Source organism: Procambarus clarkii, chromosome 87 (assembly GCF_040958095.1).
Source record: "Procambarus clarkii isolate CNS0578487 chromosome 87, FALCON_Pclarkii_2.0, whole genome shotgun sequence".
In the NCBI taxonomy this organism is placed as follows: Eukaryota; Metazoa; Arthropoda; class Malacostraca; order Decapoda; family Cambaridae; genus Procambarus; species Procambarus clarkii.
In genome coordinates, this window is record NC_091236.1 from 12,765,074 (window position 1) to 12,776,537 (window position 11,464).

General features: G+C 40.4%; 1 protein-coding gene across 4 annotated transcripts; it reads left to right on the forward strand.

The window, feature by feature from the left end:
- Positions 1-1,929: 1,929 nt before the first annotated feature.
- LOC123747021 (uncharacterized) lies at positions 1,930-11,185 on the forward strand. 4 transcript variants are annotated; one of them, XM_069317429.1, is made up of 7 exons: positions 1,930-2,120; positions 2,415-2,503; positions 2,972-3,168; positions 5,908-6,132; positions 7,099-7,247; positions 8,368-8,488; positions 9,095-11,185. In XM_069317429.1, exons 4-7 carry the CDS (start codon positions 5,961-5,963, stop codon positions 9,901-9,903), a joined length of 1,251 nt encoding a protein of 416 aa, XP_069173530.1. In that variant the 5' UTR covers positions 1,930-2,120; positions 2,415-2,503; positions 2,972-3,168; positions 5,908-5,960; the 3' UTR covers positions 9,904-11,185. The 4 variants fall into 4 exon arrangements, with proteins under 4 accessions (XP_069173530.1, XP_069173528.1, XP_069173529.1 ...); XM_069317427.1 differs by having other exon boundaries at positions 2,415-2,499; XM_069317428.1 differs by lacking the exon at positions 1,930-2,120 and having other exon boundaries at positions 2,321-2,503.
- Positions 11,186-11,464: the final 279 nt, after the last annotated feature.

The window sequence follows — 11,464 nt, forward strand, 5'->3', positions numbered from 1 at the left end:
AAGCCAGCGCTAAATCTTCAATATGAAGAATGTTGCTGCTCTCTGATTGGCCAAACGAAACACAGTAGTGACCTCTATCGGCACGCAGGTGAACCAACAATTTTCTTCCTAAGTATACCTTATTGAATCGCACCTAAGCATCTTCTTAGGGCGCACTTAGGAACCTTCGTAGTAAACCCACTTACGAAGAAATACACAGAGGGGTGAGACCTCCGATTGGCGTGAAGTCACCAGTGGAGTCCCACAGGGCTCTGTACTCGGTCCTATCTTGTTTCTGATATATGTAAATGATCTCCCGGAGGGTATCGATTCATTTCTCTCAATGTTTGCGGACGATGCTAAAATTATGAGAAGGATTAAAACAGAAGAGGACTGTTTGAGGCTTCAAGAAGACCTAGACAAGCTGAAGGAATGGTCGAACAAATGGTTGTTAGAGTTTAACCCAACCAAATGTAATGTAATGAAGATAGGTGTAGGGAGCAGGAGGCCAGATACAAGGTATCATCTGGGAGAGGAAATTCTTCAGGAGTCAGAGAAGGAAAAAGACTTGGGGGTTGATATCACGCCAGACCTGTCTCCTGCAGCACATATCAAGCGGATAACATCAGCGGCATATGCCAGGCTGGCCAACATACGAACGGCATTCAGAAACTTGTGTAAAGAATCATTCAGAACTTTGTATACCACATATGTCAGGCCAATCTTGGAGTATGCAGCCCCAGCATGGAGTCCATATCTAGTCAAGGATAAGACTAAACTGGAAAAGGTTCAAAGGTTTGCCACCAGACTAGTACCCGAGCTGAGAGGTATGAGCTACGAGGAGAGACTACGGGAATTAAACCTCACTTCGCTGGAAGACAGAAGAGTTAGGGGGGACATGATCACCACATTCAAGATTCTGAAGGGGATTGATAGGGTAGATAAAGACAGTCTATTTAACACAAGGGGAACACGCACAAGGGGACACAGGTGGAAACTGAGTGCCCAAATGAGCCACAGAGATATTAGAAAGAACTTTTTTAGTGTCAGAGTGGTTGACAAATGGAATGCATTAGGGGGTGATGTGGTGGAGGCTGACTCCATACACAGTTTCAAGTGTAGATATGACAGAGCCCGATAGGCTCAGGAATCTGTACACCTGTTGATTGACGGTTGAGAGGCGGGACCAAAGAGCCAGAGCTCAACCCCCGCAAACACAACTAGGTGAGTACAACTAGGTGAGTACAGAGCTTCCTGAATCTAGGTCCTAGCCGCCACGAAGGCGCTAAGAAGGAATTCGTTCTTAGCTAAGAGGAAAAACCTTCGTAAGTACCTTCCTGAATCCGGCCCCTGGGCACTAAGGGTATATTATTAGCAACATAAATACGAAACCTTTTCCTGTTTGTCCAAAAATGAATAGTAACAAATTTCTAAATGGCCATTACGTCAATATATGTACGGTGGAGCACATCGTTAGTAAAAGCAGTATCTAAAGAGGAGGATAGGCTGCATTATTATTATTATTATTATTAGAGTCTCACAATGTTCTTAAGCTCATAAACAAATATTTTATTTTTAAATAAAATATTTTTAAACAAAATATTTTGTTTAATAAACGTAAACAAAGTTGGTGAAGCTTGAGGAAAGATGTACAGGTTCACATGTATTTGCCTAATTGCTTGATGATCGGGCCAGATTCACGAAGCTGTTACGCAACCTCTTAGGAACGTGTACATCTTTCCTCAATCTTTGACGGCTTTGATTACATTTATTAAACAGTTTACAAGCATGAAAACTTGCCAATAAACTGTTGTTATTGTTAACTATTGTTATTGCCGACCAATGAGAAGCGAAGGTGCAGTTAGCGAGAATGTGACGTCAATTGAAAAGGGGGAAACGTGATTGGCTGTTGAATCCACCTGTTCGTGGAGGAGCAGCGTGGCGCTATTTTGCCCCTAGACGTCCGTGAACACGGTCGTAAACTTTGGTAGTGTCTGTGGTGGTACCCAGTTACCCTGAGGGGTCGTTAGGGGGCTAACAGACCCCTAGTGTACACGGTATTAAGTTGTACACCGTTATAACGTGACTACATAGGGGCAAAATATCTATAATTCCAAGCTGTATATCTCCCCTTTTCTAAGGTGTGAGGCTATATTCGCTGAGGCTATTTTAGTGCTGAAGACTATATCTATATATATATATATATATATATATATATATATATATATATATATATATATATATATATATATATATATATATATATATATATATATATATATATATATATAGATATAGACTATATATATATATATAGACTATAAAAAAGATATCTAATTCAGTACTAAAATATTAGATATCTTTTTTGAACTATGTAATCATAACCTCGCTTTAACTATTCCTGGACTTGTAACGCTGTTGGAACTACCAATCAGGCCGTATGATCAGCTATTGGGACCGGGAGATGAGGCTACTCGCGAGCTTGCAAACTGTGATTATCATGGGTCTGTACGGCACAAGGCAAGTAAGTGATGTAGTTACTATATATATTAATTTGTTTAAGGTTAATATAACATTTGGATTGGGATGTCAAGATATGCAAGATTGAGGCTTGGCATTACTGTATTAGGCCGTGTGACTTTAACCCAAGAATAGTGCGCCTTTACTCTCAAAATTACTATCAAAATCTGTTTAGTATGTACTCGTCCAGTTTATATATTAAATTTAGTCTGTCTACAGCGGTTAATATAGTACTAGCGTCTTAGAATGTCAACCCACTGATTGTAACAATCTGCTGTGACATCTTTTGGAGCCAGGTGCTACCTAGGTGCCTTTAAAACAGGCCTTTTCAATGTGAGCCGCTTCCACCGGTATTGCAGAAAGATTAGTTTTAATGACAGCTCTCGTTACATAAGTCTCCCTGTAATGTGTGGTATAAGCTGAATCAGTCCTTCACATTTAACAGCCGCTGGTAACTTCTCCCTTGTTCCAGATAATACCCGACTGTGATTGGCAGCACCCACCTGGGCCCTCTGGCAGAACGAGGATCAAATGCCAGCGAGAACAGCGACAACTTCATCACTTGACTGCCAATAGTCTTCACGAATAAGTGTAGGATATTTCATCTTCTAGCAAAGAAGCCTGGTATCGGTTCAACATTCGCCCCGCCCCCTTACTACAGACTAAAAGGTGAGCCTGTATTAAGTCTGTGTAGATAAAATCTCGCATTGAGCAGCCCGGTAATGGTAAAAGCACTTCAATGTTGCAGCTTTGGCCCCCATTCAAGATTCCACACTATACATTTTTTTTTTTTTACAAGCTGAGGCTGTGAACAACCGTATACGTAAATGTGAACGAAATGGCCATTTAAAAAATCAGTGCGCCCCCCCCCCCTACGTTAGCATAGGTGCTTAGATCTGTAGTAACAGTGCTAAGAATACGTCCTCGCTTCGAATCTGTGACACGTTCAAACACTTTAAATTTGCTTAGACCGTCTAAAACTGTCTTTCAGAAGACTTAGTTTGTGTTTGCAAAGTCAGTGCGAGTTTGAGCCGAAATCGAATTAGTACACCTATATTAAAGGTAAAATAAGTGGGTAAATGTTTATTTGTAGGTAACGCGTGGTAACTACCTAATTTAAGTAGCGTGGATGAAAACTGAAAAATTTTCTAAAATTAAGGAATCTGCCCCTTTTTTACGTTTGCTCGCAACTGTACGTGCAAAATGAAATATGGCGTCTTTTACCCTTGGCGAGTGATTTTATGTCCTATGGTGATGAGGAAACCTTTATTTCCCCCTTAGGATGAAAATCATCACTGGTTAACAGTTGGATTTAATTTGGTTTAGGTGTACAGAGGCATGAAATGTAAGAAAACGCGCACATATTCTGCTGGGTGCGACGTGGCAACTGTGTAGGACGGTGATAAGTGTAAAGTGGGTCAGCGTCCCCTAAGAAAAGTAACTTTAGGTGAGCTGGATAATGTGAGCAGCCAGGTGAGAGTGAAGCATGAGATGGTGACGAGCCATGGGTGGCTGGGTTAATGCCTCGCGTCTAGAAAACGGGCGGGAATGTATAGTTTATTTTGCTGCGAGTTTTTGGTATAAGAATCCTTGGCGTTTTTTTTTTTTTTTTTTGGGGGGGGGGGGGCGATGTCTGAAGTAGTTAAGTATTAGTAGTAAAGTTTGGCACCGTGAGTGAATAGTAGTTTTAACAGCAAACAAGTCTGACATGATTTACAAGGATATTCGTTAAAATAAATCGTTAGCCATGGGAAGTAAAAATGAAAATCGAGCGTCAGTCTTGGTGTTCAAAATTTTTGTGCCGATATAACACTATTAACGATGACGTTTGTAATTAGTCGGTTAACAAATGTTCAGTCAGATACTGCAATGTTGCAGAGAAGTGGCTTAAATGACACGAAGGAAGGAAGTAATGGCGTTCATTTGCGAGTAACACGAGAAGAATGGCTAATTTGGCATTGAGAGCATGGAAAGACCACGAAAGCCTCATATTAGGAGGATGTTAACTGTTTGAGCACCTGTGTAAGCAAGCTAGGAGTTAAACAGTTTCGTAACGTAGGCACTAACGCAACAACTAGGCCGAACGCAGTCCTGTATATTGAAGTAGCACACACTAAAGGGTGTAGCTAAGTGCATTTACGAGCTCACGATATCACGTGGGGAGGGGGAAGGGGTTTACTCCAGATTAAATGGATCTAAAACAACGTATGAAGGAAGATCGTGATCTATTGAATGTCTCCGCCGAAAGTGTCCGGGTGTTTGGTAATAACGCAGTTGGAAGGGGGGAGGGGGCCAGTCGCCCTCTGAAATAAAGGGAGGGAGCCTAGCGAGTCTGAAGGGCCGGGGAAAGCTTGACTACAGCCATATCATGACACCATCGCGTGATTGTTGTTTTCACATTGAAAACACTTCTGTAATATATACGGCATTAATCTACAAATTATAAAAGCTGGTGTAAAAAATAAGTGCAACTCCAGTTGGCAGGACGATGCTGCTGCTGCTTCCGGAAACTTTGCTTATTTAAGACTACTCGGTAGCCTAGTCGCTAGTGCTTCAACCTCGCATGCGTCGGGAGGTCGTACAGGCCAGGTAATGGAATATTACCATCCACAATTGTATGGATGGCTATTGTATGGATTCAACATTGCTGCAGCCGTAAAAGAAAAAATACAAAATATAGGAATAATCGAAAAACACAGCAAAAATAACGAGCACCCATGTACCGTCTCCCTCATGTAAGTCTGAAAACACTGTATATTTCAAGCTCCTTACACTTTAAACACGTTACTGATAGTCCGGCACAGGATGGAGACAATTATACCCCGGGGTTTGACTCTCATGACGGTCAGGATAAGGGAGCTGACGTAATGGGCTCATAAATTAGTAAATGGTTGTAAACGCCCCTACAAATTCTTGAAGGTGGTTCGGTGGTGTCTTTGAAATTGGTTGACTGTGCCGTTGTCAGTCCATCCCCCCCCCCCCCCCCCCAAGAAAAAAATCATCCCCACTTTCCCCAAAAGAAAAAATCATCCCCACTTTCCCCAAAAGAAAAAATCATCCCCACTTTAAAGTCTTCTGGTTACCTGGGTACATAAATTTGACATATGACAGATAGGGGAACCTTTGTCAATATGGTCAATCCGTGGGCTTGCTGTCCTTGTCTGGGAACGTAAATTTATCTAAGGGCGGCTTGAAGTATATAAAGGAGCTACTAACCTTAAAAATTTCAGTAATGTTAATAATGCTACCAAGTCTAATTGTAATGTTAATAATACACGTGGCGTTAGTCATAGTACCAACACCTTATTAATTTTAATGTTTAAGAAGAAATGTTAAATCTTGATAAGTGGAGGGGATGTACAGCTTCCGGTCGACTTGCGACAAATGGTTGACTAATTTCCTCTCCAGATGTGACCCTCGTGCCAGTATTTGTCTGGATTACTGCTGTGGTGGTGGTGAGGATGGCGACGGCACGCGTGGGGTGTGGAGGCGGCGTGTTGGAGGTGGATTTGTTGCTGATACTGGTGGTGGTCGTGGCGGGGGTTGTGTGTAGCGAGCTGGATGGCGCCCCCTCTGGCGGTAGTGGAGGCAGAAGTACAAGCAACACGTCTGGGTTCTTCGTCATGGGCAAATGTAAGTGCTTTAAGTTACTGCTTGTATAATAGGGTATTAAAAGTATCAACACAAGACAGAACACGAAACAATGGGTATAAATTGGATAAGTTTAGATTTAGGAAAGACTTGAGTAAATACTGGTTCAGTAACAGGGTTGTTGATTTGTGGAACCAATTGCCGCGTAACATTGTGGAGGTGGGGTCCCTCGATTGTTTCAAGCGCGGGTTCGACAAGTATATGAGTGGGATTGGGTGGTTATAAATAGGAGCTGCCTCGTATGGGCCAATAGGCCTTCTGCAGTTGCCTTTGTTCTTATGTTCTTAAGTTATCGGTGAGCTTCAGGTCTTGGTCGACGGGCTCTTGGTTATCCCTTGTGTAGCAGGAAGTATATGGTGTAGAGTTCATTTTGTTGGGTTACTTGAGAATAGTTATGTACTGGGAACAGGCAGATTTCTTTCCTTCTCATACTTGTCCCTGGATCATTAACCGCCAATCTGCCGTCATATTGGTACCCCAAGTACTGCGGTAGGCAATTATTGGGCTGTTAATCTTGGCTAGCCTGACGAAATGGTACGCTGAATGTGGTGGGGGAGGGGAGGGGGGGATTGTGCGCGACCCAGGAAGTGTAATGATTCATCTCGTGTTTAGCTTTGCAATTGTACCCAGTGTTGTGGGGGACATGTTATGGCTGCACTTTGATAGTGTATAGTATGAAATCAATTCAAAATGTAACACTGGGAGGTGCAAATCGTGTTTTGCAATGTGGTGTTCCACATATAAAGGGTCTTGTATTGGTAGACATGTGAAAATAAACAATGTGATATACAAATAATGTTTGAAGTTGAATTATACAATTACATACTGGTTTCGTAGGCTATACGAATGTGTAAGGAGTTTTGACCGTTAATAGATCGTTGTAGCCCTTAACATGAAGTGTTCTCAAAGTTAACTGGATGCATATTTTTCATATTTCATGGAGGACAGCGTGTGGAGAGGTGCGGGCCGGCCGGAACAGAGAGATGGTGAAGTTTCTATTTGTGGAAAAACCAGTATGGCTCGAGACGACGACCAACGCCACGCTCCAGAGTAGGAATGGAAGAGACTGTGACCTGGAGGCCAGTGTTATCTACAAGGTGAGTCTGATTATCCTCATTCAACACCTTTCTCTTCCCCAATAATTTAGTTATACTGAGTCCATAATATATAATAGGTGTGGCATAAGTAGCATTCCTGCACAAATAATCATGTGATGTACTTTGAGCATTAGGCGTCAAGAGAGCCAGCGTGACTAGGCTTGTAGCAGAAGAGTTTTTGTAAGATCCCTGTTTAGTGGCATTTACCTAAGCCCCCCCTAGTGGCTTCAAGGGTGACAGGAAGGTGGCGGTTTATCTGATATATTCCCTTTGTGGATGGTGTGATAAGGGCTTAGGTTGACAATAATTTAGGGGAAAAATTGTGTAAATTTATAATGCTTTGTCTGGTACAGTGTTTGCAATAAGTTCATAATGTACTTCGATAATTGTATGTATAGATACTTCCCTTCCCTTGGCAAGTTTCGAAGTTTAAGTATCGGGGGAAAGCGCCAAGGCATTACGACTAGATAGTACAATCTACGGGCTCACCATAGCCCGTGTTACTTGGAACTTTTTGTTCCAGGTAGCGAATCTTTAACAACAACAACTGGGGAGAAGTGAGGATAAGGAATTGGGATGGAATGGTGCCCAACTACTTTGGACGGTCAGGGATTGAACGGCGAGCTGCTAGATTAATATTATAGAGAAAATGCAAGAACGATAATATGCCCGTAGCTCACCATATAACGCCCTCGACCCACTGCAAACCAGATATAACAAGATTTTCAAAATTATAACAAGGCCCCCTCCCTCCCTTTGAAACAAAAATGAAGGGAGACCGTCGCTCTACCGTCCGCCCCACGTAAAGTTGGCAACATAAATTGTACAGTACATGTTGTCATTTATTAAACTACAGCTGTGTGTATGTTTGGGTAGTTGTGGCAATCATTTTATATACAATGCTTGTAATAATTTGGGGACATTAGAGTAGCAAATAGATAATTTGATCATAGAAGAGTTTAAAGTGTAGGTTTGACGGAAGTTAGGGTGACTTGTGTAGTCCAGTAAGGTTACTGTAGTGTTTTTCGAACGGTGGCCATGTATTTGAGATAGGAATGGTGATAAGAAATGTTTATCCTATATGAATGTTCAGAATCCTGATTTCAATGTACTTCCCCAGGTGAGACGCTCGAATACCTTGGACGTGGTCGGGGAAGACCTTGATACCATCTTGTGTAGCTACCCTCGGGACACAGACCTCCAGCTCTTGAAGGATGAGGTTTACGTTTCTTGCATACAAGGTACGAAAGTTAAATTTTGTTGTAATGGAAGTTTATTGCAGTGCAGAAATTTTGTTGCGCCTATAGTTTGATATACAGTAGGTTTCCAATAGTTATCAGTGGTGTATATATAATTAAATGAATATCAGAGAAGGGGGGGGGGATCGGTTAAAAGTGCGGGCTTCGTGTCTTTCTAAGAGGGCAATAGATACGTTATGTGGTCAATGAAGGCATAAATATATATGATGGTTAGAATTGTTGATAAAGGAATAGATAATTGTTTGGAGTCATAAGTAAATATTTGCTAGAATGGCAAAGTAATAAAACAAGTTTGTAATTTGTTATATGAAGAAATGTTACCGAAATTTTGGATATAAATGTAAAGCAGACCTAAATTGAATAGATCATTGACTGTAAAAAAAATATTGCCAGGAATAAATTGTTTAGTGTGCTATTCGTATTGCCACTTGTACAGTGTTTGAGGTGAAAATATATTAAATAAGGAAGCTATTGATAGGCTCAGTACTGGTAGAATAATAAATGGCAAGAGCAGTAGAGCAAGTTCAGATTTAAAATATATTCTGAGTGTTAAGGGAAAAGAAAATATATACGCATTGGTTGTTTCAGATAAGGAGAGTGCTGAGGAGGAGCTAATAAGCATCATGGTTGATTCTGCCAGAGGTTCTGGGCCAGCCACAGCGCCTACGAGTGGATTAGGACATACTACCGAAGAACTACTTCAGCCTAGAGGTCCAAAACAGCTTAACTTTGACACAAGTATCGGCAAAGATCAGACAACCACACCGGGAATAACGGAAACATTCCAACTGACTAAAGATTGGCGAATGTATGTGACACCAGAAATATTGAGTGAAGATATGATAACGTCGCAAGAAACGGCTGTTCTTGAATCAACAAGTTATACACCAGACAAGTGGGAAGAAACGGAAGGAAACGAAAATAATTTAACTTCTGCTGATGAGGTAGAAGGAATTGGTAATCCGACTGTGCTAAATGCCTTTACTGTTGGATATGACACTCAATTGTCATCACAAAATTCGTCTGAAATGAATGAACAAGAATCAAGTGAGCATTTACCATACTTCATAGGAGCCGGAACGGGGGTTGTTTTACTGGTGATAGGCATTATAGTCATCATATATATTGTGCAGAAGCGGAAACCGAAACGAAAAGCAGAAGAAAACATAGAAGACTTCTTCATTGTCGGGTCTACTAACGGACAGGAAGAAAAAGACGGGTACCACAATGCTGAGATCATGATGTACTCGGGTGGTGAGCGGGAAGAGGCTGTAGAATCCTTTGAGTTGGAGGAGAGAATACTGAAGGGCCCAGTCTCTTCCCATGAGCTAGACACACCAAAATGTCTGCGGGCTGAACGAATCCAGGCCTCAACTTGTGCCAAAGGCGTCAAATGAATGTCGAGTGGGGTCAGGTATACAGTAGAAGGGTTTTGATGTACAGTCAATTAGAAAGCAGACAGAATATTGAAGTTCTAGAGGCAGGATCAAGCATAAAAGTTGGTGTTTACAGCACATGCTCAGGAAAAATTGTTTGAGAAATATATACTAGATTTAGAGATATAGTATTTTCCTTGTAAAATGTCAATATTTATATTGTATATTATTTAATAAATAAAGTAATCGCATACTTTGCGTCATTAACTAAAATAATCGCATACTTTGCGTCATTATATAATGGAATATGTAAAAAAATAGCTAATGTTAAATGTAACGCCACCAATGGTGTACACGAAATGTGTAAGTATGTCATTATGAGAGTGTACTCGGAGTGTTGGCGAAGTGTAAAGGTGGTGCCCATTTGAGTGTGGCTCACCATAAATGTAAAAAGGCCTGTATAAACTTGAGGCTCTTGTGATATAAAATGTATAGATATGTATTTGTGTACATTGATGTATGTAATCGAAATCTGCTATGAAATAGGCTGAAAGATTGTGCATTGTTAGCTGTATGTGCTTGAGGATAAGTTTACGAACAGAGCTGTTTTCCCTGGTGGGAGGGAGGAAGATAAAGCGTGTCGTAAATGTTACTAATCACCCTGAAGACTGTACCCCATAACAGACATGGGACCGATAGGTTGCAGACTTAGAAGCTGGTGACGTTGTAGGTGTTGATCAGGTATATGAACGATGATATTGACTTCATAGAGGTATGCACGTCGGATCACTGCTAGTTTGTATGTTTAGGTAGTTGAAATTAAGCATTAATACGTAATAAATGTAGTTTCATAAGCATTGTGTGATCCCGCCAAACCTTGTATTTATGAACGAATGTAAATGACTCCAATGAATAAATGTAAATGATTGTAAATGACACCCACTCCAAATAATCAGCAAGAGTACTTGTATAGTGATCCTGGTTTGGTGCCTTTTGATAATTACTATAAGTATATATGCACAAAATGGTAATATATGTAATTTATATTTGAGAAAAGTAGCATTTTGAATGAACAGCAAGTAAAACTAAAGAAATATTTATGAACGGTAAGGGGGTCGAACACTGGATGGATTGGACTTGACGAAAGTACGGGTTGGTGATCCCTTACCTTTCCGGTAATAAAAAAAAAACTTTAGGTGTACATAAATGATCAATCGTGTATTGTGATATGTAAATGTTAGATATTGTAGGTATAATATGTAATATACGCTTATACTTGATTATATTAAAGTATACCGAATAAGCTTCTTTATGTGGAATTCTATTGAAGAATAAAATGTAGAATATTGAATAATCAATATTTTAGGATATTGAATAATCTTAGAATAATATTCTAGAATATTATAATAATCTAGAATAATAGATTATAATTCTAGAATATTATAATCTAGAATATGCATTATTTTAGAATAGTATCCATTTTTCTAGATTTCTAGAATACAGAATATTCTAGAAAATCTCCTAGACAATGTCTAGGTGATTTATAGTACGTACGAATCCTAGTATGATTTCTAGGGGATTC

Excerpts from the sequence above, each read along its gene's own strand:
- LOC123747021 (XM_069317429.1), top strand. The coding sequence starts at position 5,961 with ATGGCGACGGCACGCGTGGGGTGTGGAGGCGGCGTGTTGGAGGTGGAT. Across the intron at positions 7,248-8,367 it reads AGGCCAGTGTTATCTACAAG|GTGAGACGCTCGAATACCTT; the intron begins GTGAGTCTGATT and ends GTACTTCCCCAG. Across the intron at positions 8,489-9,094 it reads TTACGTTTCTTGCATACAAG|ATAAGGAGAGTGCTGAGGAG; the intron begins GTACGAAAGTTA and ends TGGTTGTTTCAG.